This window comes from Patella vulgata, chromosome 2, assembly GCF_932274485.2.
Source record: "Patella vulgata chromosome 2, xgPatVulg1.2, whole genome shotgun sequence".
Classification (NCBI taxonomy): Eukaryota; Metazoa; Mollusca; class Gastropoda; family Patellidae; genus Patella; species Patella vulgata.
In genome coordinates this window covers 81,673,801-81,685,848 of record NC_065880.2, presented here as the reverse complement: position 1 = coordinate 81,685,848, position 12,048 = coordinate 81,673,801, and the positions used below count along the sequence as shown (strand labels likewise).

Genomic DNA, 12,048 nt, shown 5'->3' with positions numbered 1-12,048 from the left:
ATTGAGTCAACTAGCGTGGTTTCGATTCTCCGGTTGTACGTGACAAGGAGTAGGGTCGCCTGTCCAACCTCGTGGGTTTTCTCCGGGTCCTCCGGTTTCCTCCCACTGCTAAAGACCACTACGCGCAAGCGAATTATTGAAATATAATTAACCATATGTTAGTCCCGAAATGACATAGTTTGTGTCGAGTGGACGTTAAACCAAATTTCTCTTTCTCTCATTAAGATTCCATTTCCTTTGGTTTTATATTACATATTTTACTTTTAAAGACGAAACGGAATAAAGATATAATCTAAATTAGACTAATGAAATCATAGGCGTAATAGCACCATATACGTCGTTCATTCGCTACTCATGGTGCTAGAACCACACGTGGTCCAGTCGGGAGAGAGAGAGAGAGAGAGAAATGGGGTTTAACGTCCACTCGACACAAACTAGGTCATATGGTTTAATTTTATTTACATAATTTGCTTGCGCGTAGGGGTCTTTAGCAGTGGGAGGAAACCGGAGGACCAGGAGAAAACCCACGAGGTTGGACAGGCGACCCTACTCCTTGCCACGTACAACCGGGGATTCGAAACCACGCCAGTCGACTCAATGACAGACTTTATGATACAGCGCGCGCACGCTAACCATTCAGCCATCCACCCCCCCCCCCCCTGGTCCAGTCGGTGGCGGACAGTCCCAATCTGTTTCACAGAGGTAATGCGAAAGCCTTCTTTGAAGCGACCAAGCGAATATTCACAGCTGATCAGTTTGTGACGGAAATCAGCCGTTCATGATCGCAACTTATGGAAGCTCGTTGGAAATCGTCAGATTAGGTTAGCCAGAGTTCAGCAGGTTTTTTTTGTTATTTAAAATCACTGTCTATAGAGAATATTAGTTATTAAAATAATACCTAGTCACCATGTCGTGTAAGATTCTATCATACTCCTTTTCAGATACACAAATAGTTTCATTGGGAGACCGAAAAACCATCATCGGAGACCAGGTATACGTTCAATACCAACCCACGAAATTAGAAACAGGGGCAGACATCGTCGAATGCCAGTGTTTAATAGATTCTAGAAATCGTACTAGCGTTGATATAGACGTCTTCGCGCTAGATATCCGGCTAAATTCCACCCAGGAACCATTGTGTAGCAGTGTTAGTTTTATAAAAAATGGCGACGTGTTGCGAGACATGTCGTGTCGTACGAGACTGTTCTATCATTCCTTTGAGTATCTGTTGAGAACATCGACGCCATTACGAGCCAAGGTGGTCATCAGTAAAACAAGTCTACCTAAAAACATCTGGTTCGGCTTCAGAGGTTTGTATATCATCATCATCAATCATCATCAATCATCATCAGCATCCACGCTTGTATGTGTCAAGGAGTAAGGTTACATGACTATCCTGATTGGATTTCTTTAGGGCAGGCGGTCGGATGGTCGAATGGTTAGCCCGTGCGCGCTGTATCATAAGGTCTATCATTGATTCAACCTACGTGATTTCGATTCCCCGGTTGTACGTGACAAGAAGTAGGGTCGCCTGGCCAACCTCGTCGGTTTTCTGCCGGTTCCCCCTTTTCCTCCCACTGCAAGCGAATTATTAAAATAAAATTGAACCATATGTTAGTCCCGAAATGACATAGTTTGTGTCCTAGTGGGCGTTAAACACCATCTCTCTCTCTCTCTCTCTCTCTCTCTCTCTCTCTCTCTCTATGTGTCTCTCTCTCCAAGACTTTCCGGCGTCGTTTCCCGGTGCCAGTGGTGCTGTACGGAGGGCCTGACAAGGACAACTGTCTGGTCGTTCGGATGGGACGAAAAACCGAGGTCCCGTGTATACATAAGCGTGCACGTAAAAGATTCATTGGAAGTTGGAATTCGATACAAGAGTAGGCTGTAGTGACTTTGTCCAGCCAAAATATTCCTCATAGTACACTGTATGGCGTATGTCTGTCTTCATTAGCCCAGTCGGAGCTGAACAGTAGGCAGTGGCGGCGCCGGTGGGGGGCAAGGGGGGGGCATTGGCCCCTTAACCTTGGACTTTGCCCCAGCTTTGCCCCCCCCCCCCAATCACCGACGGCTGGCGCCGCCACTGACAGTAGGACGTTAACCCCTATTTCATTTCTTTTCATTGATATTTTTAAAGATACCATTTCGTCTTCATTAACCTAATTGGTACCGAATAGACCATTCCCTTCCTCATTAACCCAGTTGGTACGGAACACTAGCACGTAATTAAATCCCTGTTCATCCTATTTTTGGTTTAGGTCATTGAACAGATAATCTAAATTCTATCATTAACGAAGTATATAAATAATCAATCAGACCAAATGATGATTAAAAATATCATCAAGTCGTATTGTCTTATACAAGACAGAACCGATTGTGGGGTTTAACGTAACTGAGGCCAAGTGTCCAAGAAAACCCACGAGGCTGGACAGGCGACCCTACTCCTTGTCACGTACAACCGAGGATTCGAAACCACGCCAGTTGACTCAATGACAGGCCTTATGATACAGCGCGCACGTGCTAACCATTCGGCCATCCAACCCCCGTGTCCAAGAATACCATTTAGGTTAAAGATACAAAATCATCTTAAGGAATTCTGTTTTCTTAGATTTAAAAACAAAACCCAGACAACATATTCACTGTTGTTTCCTGTCAATGCCAAAGACCCCTACGCACAAGCGAATTATCCAAATTAAATTGAACGATATGTTTCTCCCGAAATGTGGGCAAGTCATCTGAGCGTACATGTAATATAACATTTGATAGATGGAATTCGTTCAACCGCCAAAACCCTTGATAAAATTCTTGTAATAAAATGGCGGTAATCAATATAAAATAACAGGATGTTAGTCGAGATGTGGACGAGATATTATTTTATTTTATATATTTCAGGTTTAAATGGAGATGTTAGTTTATCATGTAGTTATTTATCACAGTTTATTGAAACAGGTAAAATAATATTTATAGGCCTGTCTAGTCGTGCGGATGGGACGAAAACCCGAGGTCCCGTATACACATTGGCGTGCACGTAAAAGATCCCTTGGCAGTTGGAATTCGATATAAGAGTAGGCCGTAGTGCCGCTGCCCGGGCAAAATTTCCCCCATTGCACACTGTATGGCGTATGCCCGTCTTCATTAGCCCAGTTTAGGCATCAGAACAGTAGGACGTTAAACCCCATTTCATTTCATTTCATTTCGTAATATTTATAATTAAACCAACCCGGTTTAGGGCATAAGCCGTACAGTGTGTAATGAGGGAAATTGTGCGCTATGGCCTACTCTTATATCGAATTTCAAGCGCCAAGGGTTTATTTCACGTGCACGCCAATGTGTACACGGGACCTCGGTTTTTTTTCTTCCATCCGAACGACTAGACAGCTGTCCTTATATTTTGACGAACTCTTCCTAACTCAGTGTTATATTTTAAAATTAAAGCATGTCATATTATTTTAAAATCTATGAACTTGTAAAGATACATTTTAATATGAAAAGAGAACCTGTTTGTGAATTTTTACAGATTGTATCCTAGTGATGACTGTATATTTCTATTTTATTTCTCTTTTATAACACAGCAGCAGATCATATAACCACACCAAGGGAAGTAACTCCTGCTGTACTAACCAGTCGGTCTCTCGATCATTTGTTTATTCCGACGTCAACAAAACCAACAACAACTCAGCATGAAGCACCAGCCACGACAAGAATAATATCTTCGTCTCTACCCACTGGAAGAGTTATAATTGAAAATAATTTCACGACCCATAGTTACAATATCACCCTGAACGATTCTCGGTCAGAAGATAACATCACCATAACAACCACAACACTACCATATCCGAATATTACAGCAGACATAGGCAACACATCAATAATCAGTGACGTACAAAATATTACCAATGACGTTAACAACATTACCAATGACGTTAACAACGTTACCAATGACGCGAACTACAATAAAAATGACGTCGCCATGGATAACCATGATTTAAATTACGATTTAGAGAAAGCTACTGGTAAGTTGAATTAGTTATTTGCATCTTTTGAACAATTTCTCCAAACGCCAAGATGACAGAGACCAATATGAGTGAATTTAACGATATACCCAAGGGAATTGTTTGACATTGATTGATGCAATTCCCAATTTCACGGGTAGCGAAACAAATTATGAAAAACACGACGATTTCTCCCCAAGGCGACACAAACCTATTTATTGACTGCAAACTGATAAACGTAAATTACACCATTTCCATCAATACGAAACTAAGGCTATGAAAAAAAAGCGAGACTTTATGAGTCTTGCTGCAAGAAAATGCGCAATAAAATCTATAGTTGTAACATACGACTGTCTTTTATTAGAGACATTACGGAGATAAATTACTGGGCAATAAATCGGTAGTCACATGAGAAAAAACACTAAAACCCTACACACAGATAAAATAGTTCAGATCATAAATATATTAACAGATTTTGTTTCTAAACGAAAGACATGGATAGTAATAGCCATGCAAAATAATTAAGTTAGAGTCCGCTTGAAACTTAGGTAGTATCGCAGACAATGTGTAAGATTATTTGACGTCCTTTTATGGAGGGACGTAATATCCGACGTTCCAGGCGTCATTATATGGGCGGTGTGTTTGGGGGGGGGGGGGCGGGGGGACGTAATATTCGACGCTCTTATATAAAGGGGCGTAATATCTGACGTTCTTATATGGGGAGAAACGTAATATTTGACGCTCTTATATGAAGGGGCGTAATATCTGACGTTCTTGACATACATTATGCAAGAGCTAAATTTGATTATTGCAAGTCTTTATTTAGGCTTCAGATGTCATAGAAATTATAAATTAGATCTTTATTTACACAACAAGCACAAAATCAACTCTGTAGACCCACGGATGGCTTGGATTCAGCTTGGATTTAAACAGCATTTGATTGATTGATTAAATTTTTAAATGGCGTCGTAAGCGGAGATCAACCGTTACTTTGACGTCATACTCCCGGAAATTTTAGATCGAGGCTAAATGATAGAGTGTATGAAGCTAGGCCGCTGTTGAGCGAGGCTGTATGTCAGTCAATTTGATTGAAAGTTCGATATATATATACGGCCTTGATATTATGTTTAGTTGTGGTTAAAATGAGAGTTTGGATGTCGGTATTATACGCTCTTTTGTCACTTGCGTTTACAGAAAAAATATGGAAATTGATAAACCTCGCAGCTAACATCACCCCGGTTGAATTGCCGCCCCATTGGATCACTGTTTCCTATTTGTCTGCTTCGGGAGTTACGTAGGCCTACTAGTTAGGCCTACAGTACAAGAGTACACGCAGGCTAACAAGAAGTCAGTCGGCTATAATTATGCCTCATTGATTTGCTCCATTCCTTTCAAACTTTCGCTTCTTATCTATATATTATAAGTCTTATTTTCAATTTGTAGTAAAAAAAAATGTGATACGAATTGAATTGCAACCTCGTCTCAAACCGAATATTAAGTTAACGTCACCACAGCCATTGAAAACGTTACTTGATAATCGAGATTATGTAGGCGGAGTTAACGCCTGTCAATCAAACGATCGACCATTCTCGGAGACGGTGAAGAGAGAGTTGACTCCTATTTTTAGTCAAAAATTACAATGGTGATAACTTTGTTCAGAATAAATTAATTTGACTGAAATTTTCAAAATATTCTTCTTTCATCATCTATTTTTGAACTGCTATAGCAAGAATGGCCAACTCTCTAATCTCCCATATGGTATCTTTATATGGGGGGACCGTAATATCTGACGCTCTTGTATGGAGAAACGTAATATTTGACGCTGTTATATGGAGGGACGTAATATTTGACGCTGTTATATGGAGGGACGTAATATTTGACGCCCTTATGGAGGGACGTAATATTTGACGCCCTTTTATGGAGGGAGGTAATATCTGATGTTCTTTTATGGAGGGACATAATCTATCCATTAGATGTGATTTTAAGACAAACTACCCTTCTTCTAACGGGGCGTTCATCTTTACTTGACCGTTTATTTCAATATCGGATGCCTCTTATATGATCCGCGATATTGGAGTCTAGCCCCGGTGTAACCTTTGACGGTCTTGATAAATCACAAAGGTTCGATCCCCAAAAGCCTAGTGCCACACGAGCTTGATAAATCCTGTAGGTTCTTCCCAGCTTACGCCGGAACCAGAGATGCCAGTGTCCTACTACTACGCGACAACCTCGGCCCTTCGAAAAGAAGAAAAATTCTCCCAATAGTATAATACAGAATCCAGCTCTCAGAATGAATATATTTTTCGCTACTGCAATGACTCACGCTAGTATTATAATAACTCACACTATTATTATAATGCCTCACACTAGTGTTATAATGACTCGCACTAGTACACTAGTATTATAATGACTCATACTAGTATTATAATGACTCACACTAGTATTATAATGACCCACACTAGTATTATAATGTCTCACACTAGTATTATAATGACTCACACTAGTATTATAATGACCCACACTAGTAATATAATATGACTCACACTAGTGTTATAATGAATCATACTAGTACTATAATGACTCACACTAGTATTATAATGACTCACACTAGTGACTCACACTAGTATTATAATGACCAGACATATAACGTTTTTTTTTCTTCTTTAGTTGCCTCCCTGATTGTTACTATTGCACATGTCGTCGGTATTCGATGGAGCATCTTATCTGTATTGTTAATGTTATTATCATTCCAGACATTACTTGTAACACTCTACAAAAAATCAAATAGCAATTTCACAGATTCATTTCAGACTTTATTTGATGTCCTACCATAAAAAGACCAATAACATATTGATACGTGTGAAAATCCATTGATCATTGATGATATATTATTTTGTTGCGTTAACTGAATTAATACACGTGTAAGAATAAGTTGTTATGTGGCATGCCAGCTAGAAACAAGTTTTAAAGTGGCATATCGACTAGAAATAAGTTGTTATGTGACATGTCGGCTAGAAATAAGTTGTTATGTGGCATGCCCGCTAGAAATAAGTTGGTTTGTGACATGTCGGTTAGACATAAGTTATTATATGACGTGCCAGCTAGAAATAAATTGTTATGTAGCATGCCAGTTAGAAATACGTTGGTTTGTATCATGCCTGTTAGAAATACGTTGGTTTGTGGCATGCCAGCTAGAAATAAGTTGTTATGTGGCATATCGGCTAGAAATAAGTTGTTATGTGGCATGTCGGCTAGAAATAAGTTGGTAAGTGGCATGCCAGTTAGAAATAAGTTGTTATGTGAAATGCCAGTTAGAAATAAGTTGTTATGTGGCATGCCAGTTAGAAATAAGTTGGTGTGCGGTATGCCAGCTAGAAATAAGTTGGTATGTGGCATGCCAGCTAGAAATAAGCTGGTTTGTGACATGACGGTTAGACCTAAGTTGTTATATGACATGCCAGCTAGAAATAAATTGTTATGTAGCATGCCAGTTAGAAATGCGCTGGTTTGTGACATGTCGGCTAGAAATAAGTTGTTATGTGACATGCCAGCTAGAAATAAGTTGGTTTGTGACATGTCAGCTAGAAATAAGTAGTTATGTGTCATGCAAGCTAGAAATAAGTAGGTTTGTGACATGTCAGTTAGAAATGTGTATGTGACATGTCAGTTAGAAATGTTGTATATGGCATGTCAGCAATCAGAAAGTAATGTTTTAAAAGAAGAGGCATATTAAGATCGTAAAACCGTTCTTTTGTAGTGAAATAGATATTGAAACCCCTGTATTATAGTTAAAGGGACATTACAACCACTGTGTTGTAGTTAGGGATATTACAACCACTGTATTATAGTCTAAAGGGGGTATTACAATCACTGTATTATAGTTAAAGGGATATTACAACTATTGTATTATAATTAAAGGGATATTACAACCATTATGATATTACTACTGGGCGACGGGGGGGGGGGGGGTATTATTTTAATATTGTCATTTTAGATGTTTTGTATTGGACCCCATGATAAATTTCTGTAAAATCTGACAATGGCGAGCCGCGGTGGCTCAGTGAGTAAAACGTGTTCCTTCCCGGGGTTCGTCAAGAAAGTGTATCTTGATTTTCCGGCGTGGTCCCCCCCCCCCTACTCTGTCTGAAGGGTTGAAAAATCGAAGTCCCGTATACACATTGGCGTGCACGTAAAAGCTGGAATTCGATCGAAATAAAAGTAGGCCATAGCGCCGCTGTCCGGGCAAAATTTGATATTAGAGTAGGCCATTGAGCCGCTGCTCGGCCACATTTGCCCTCATTACACACTGTGTGGCGTATGCCCGCTCTACTTAGCCCTGTCGGACGTTAAAACCCATTTCATTACATTATCTGACAATGTCCCTTTAAAATGCCAATTTGGGCACCTGATGATTATTGTTCATTTGATGCAGGCAAATGAAGAAACCGTATTGGAACTACTTTCAGATTCTTTGCAAATCGTTTCCAAAAAAACATTTTTCGAGGAATGTCATAAGTCAATAAACCGCCATAATGGTCCTTCAATACCACAAGATCGTGTCATAGCTGTCAATATTTCACCAGAAACCACACAGAAATCGTTAATCTTATCTTCTGTAATTTTCTCAGTGAAATGTGTTTTAAATGAAAGGCCGACAAATGGCCTGAAGTTCGTGAAGTTTTTACGAACGAGTAGAAGACGAAAGCTAGAGATTGTTAAAACTGTCGATTAATCACGCAGTTGTCGAGATTAAAGATGGAGTTGGCGACACTGTGACTATTTTATATCGGTTACATGTTATTGTTAGTGGTCTGGGATGGTTTTCTTCAGAACACGTTTTTTTTTTCTTTCGTTTTGTAGAAACCCCGATCTATAGGATGAAAAAAAAAATGGAAACAAAAAACGCTAGAATCTGAATATTGATGTATATTTGACGAATGTAGAGAGACTGAATGGTGACCTTTGTGACATGTTTGATGTACAACAAACACATTAAACAAGAATCAATTTTTTAGTTTAATTTAAAGGTATTAAGTAATTTTGTTAGATGTAGAAGGTTCATGGATACCCGACAATATGTCGACAGACTTCAAAAATATTAAAATTGTACGGCTTCAAAGAGTTGTTTCCGTCAAAGAAATGAAATGAAATTGGGTTTAACGTCCTACTGTTATGCTCCGACTGGGCTAATGAAGACGGGCATACGCCATACAATGTGCTATGAGGGAAATTTTGCCCGGGCAGCGGCACTATGGCCTACTCTTATATCGAATTCCAACTGCCAAGGGATCTTTTACATGCATGCCAATGTATACACGGGACCTAGGTTTTTAGCCCCATCCGAACGACTAGACAGCTGTCCTTGTCAGGTCCTCAGTCCTGCACCACTGACAAAGGGAAACCACGTCTGAAAACCCTGATGAACTTTCACGGCCAATGCAGGGATCGAACACCCGACCTCCAGGCTAGCGTGCCAGCGTCTTACTCACTTTGCCACCGTACTACATGAAAAGTAAAATTAAAATTGGGTGTTTCTTAATATGGTACACGGGCAGCAAACATGTTTTTATTTGATGTAAAGTTTCACCAACTATACACTGTTAGAAATAAATGTTAATTTACCGTAAGAATGTGGTAAAATATTTACGTAGTTGTATGTTATTTTACAAATGTATGTTTTATTACACCAAACAGGAGTGATAGTACAAATAGTCGTAAAAAAAACATATTATACAGGTAATTTTACCGTGAAATAATTTATTTTTACATACGTAACGTCAAAATACAGTAATGTTCAGTGTATTCAAACTATAGGAAGATGTACCGTAGCCCAAATTGGTTGTCGTAAAATGTTGAAATCACAGAAATGTTTTATTCAATAGTAATGAAAGCAAACCTTGAAATATTTTTGTTAACATTTCTCAACACACAACCAATTAACAGTGATCGTTGAAATCCACAACCAAATAGCAAATGATGTTACGACAACCACCAGGTAAACTGTCAGAAATGTATGTAAAATTACAGTAGTACAAGGGTTTTTTGTACCTCAATTATCGGTATATTTTACAACATATACTACTTTTACCAAGTCTAATGTATTTTTACCGAGTTTCAAGTACATGTATGTATATCGAGTTTCATGTCTTTTTGACAATAAGTGGCGATGGAATCAAAGACATATTCAAAATCCTGTAAAAATACATATAATGTAATAAAATTGAACTGAAAGTAACGCAGCAAGCGTGTTACTTTACAGATTTTACGTTTGTTCACATTATTATGTAATTTACTTTTAGGTAAGAAATATAAGTAAAATTACAGCAGTTAAAGAATTTGTTTTTACCTTAAAATATTGAACGGAAAATAACATAGCCAGCATGTCATTTTACAGACTTACGTTTATTCACGTTATTTTGTAAATTTACTTATTCGGTAAATTTACTTATTCGGTAAATTTACTATCTCTTATTGTATTTTAGTATTCCATAGAAACGAAACATTCCTAATAATTATCTTCTTATGGTATTCATTTCAATTTATTAACCATAATATGGACAATCACATCTTGTAAATTTAGTATATTGCATGTCATGTATATCTAGTTTCCATTATTTATAAGATCTATAAAGTGTATTGATATTTAGCGTACGTTAATCAGTTTGTAAGTATTTTCTTAAATGCATAAAAAAAAATGTTTTGACTTTCTGGCCGTAGGTTGTATTATCTCGTTTTCAAGTTCACTTGAAGACGGTAAATTAAAACGATTGGCCAGTGTTAGTTGGGCCGGACTGTCTGTAAAGCAGGGTTATAATGCCTGCAAATAGATAGTACCGCGAGCTTACATCTGAAAGCCTGGAACCATGCTCTCGTCTACCAAACAGGATTATCGATATTCAATATATATTGAAGTGATATTAATACGAAATATTTTACACCGGGGCTATTGCTCGAATCTTGCATGTAAAATTACCAATATTAGTATTTTTAACAAAAGTGTAAATTAACAGTGTGATGTATTTTTACAAGAAATGTAAATTAACATTGTGATGTATTTTTACAAGAAATGTAAATTAACAGATATGTCCTTCTACAGTAAATTGTTAAATAACTAATAGTGTAATTTTACCTATGATTTAGGGGCAACTTTTGCTGCCCGTAATTTTAGGGTAAAATAACCAAAATATTTTTAACAGTGTAGCGGCTATCAATGTACCGCAATAACCGTACCTTTAATGATTTTGTACTTTACTGAGATCTGAAGATCAGATAAAAAAAATAGAAATGAAATGAAATAGGTTTTAATGTCCTACATTTCAGCAACTAACGGCTGATTTACGACCATACTTTTAATGTATTTTCTTTAAGAGACGAATGCTGAGAGACTGCGTGACAGACAAAAAGAACAAAAATGAAACGAGGTTTAACGCCCCGCTTTACTGCACAAACCGGGGGGACTGGCACACAGTGTACTATGAGGGAAATTTTGCCTTGGCAGTGGCGCTGGACCCTTCTCTTATTCCCCTTTCAAATTGTCATAGTGTCTTAAACGGGCTTTCAGTTATAGACAGTACCAGGATTTTTCATCCTATCCATCTGTCAGGTCCTTCGTCCAATGATACAGACAGTAGCAGGGGTTTTCTGAGTCAGGCATTCCCTTCATTGACAAGGTGAAACCAACAGTGGAAGACTTTCAATCCTTTAAAAAAATGTGACATGGACGGACATATTAGATATGTTTAAGTCTTTAGATGTTATGTTAAAATCAAAGCATTGTCTTACTTGGAGCAAATCATTTTGCACGTGCTTCAATGTGTTCACTCCTTAATGATTCTTAAAACATCCACAACTAAACGATTGCCATATCTGTCTTATTTTAAGTTTCTGCGGACAATCTCAATTGAAACCCCAGATGTAACTATACTTAGTTAAATTGATTTTATCTTGTCGACTGTCAAAGTATAAGGATTTTTAAAATCTGTGAAAGTAAGACTTAAGCTTAACTGAAAGTAGGAGTTTAGGTGTTTATGGAATGTTAAATAGATGATAAAGAGTATAT

General features: G+C 38.1%; 1 protein-coding gene across 4 annotated transcripts in view; it reads left to right on the top strand.

Annotated features, from left to right (window-relative positions):
• Positions 1 to 12,048, top strand: part of LOC126810378 (uncharacterized) — a 28,700-nt gene that overhangs the window by 3,599 nt on the left and 13,053 nt on the right. For 3 of the 4 annotated variants that reach the window (XM_050535407.2, XM_050535408.2, XM_050535405.2), the window contains exons 4-6: positions 942 to 1,310; positions 2,890 to 2,946; positions 3,570 to 4,010. In XM_050535407.2, coding sequence (XP_050391364.2) covers positions 942 to 1,310; positions 2,890 to 2,946; positions 3,570 to 4,010 — 867 coding nt within the window. The remainder of the gene's footprint in view (positions 1 to 941; positions 1,311 to 2,889; positions 2,947 to 3,569; positions 4,011 to 12,048) is intronic. The other variant, XM_050535409.2, reaches the window with a different exon arrangement.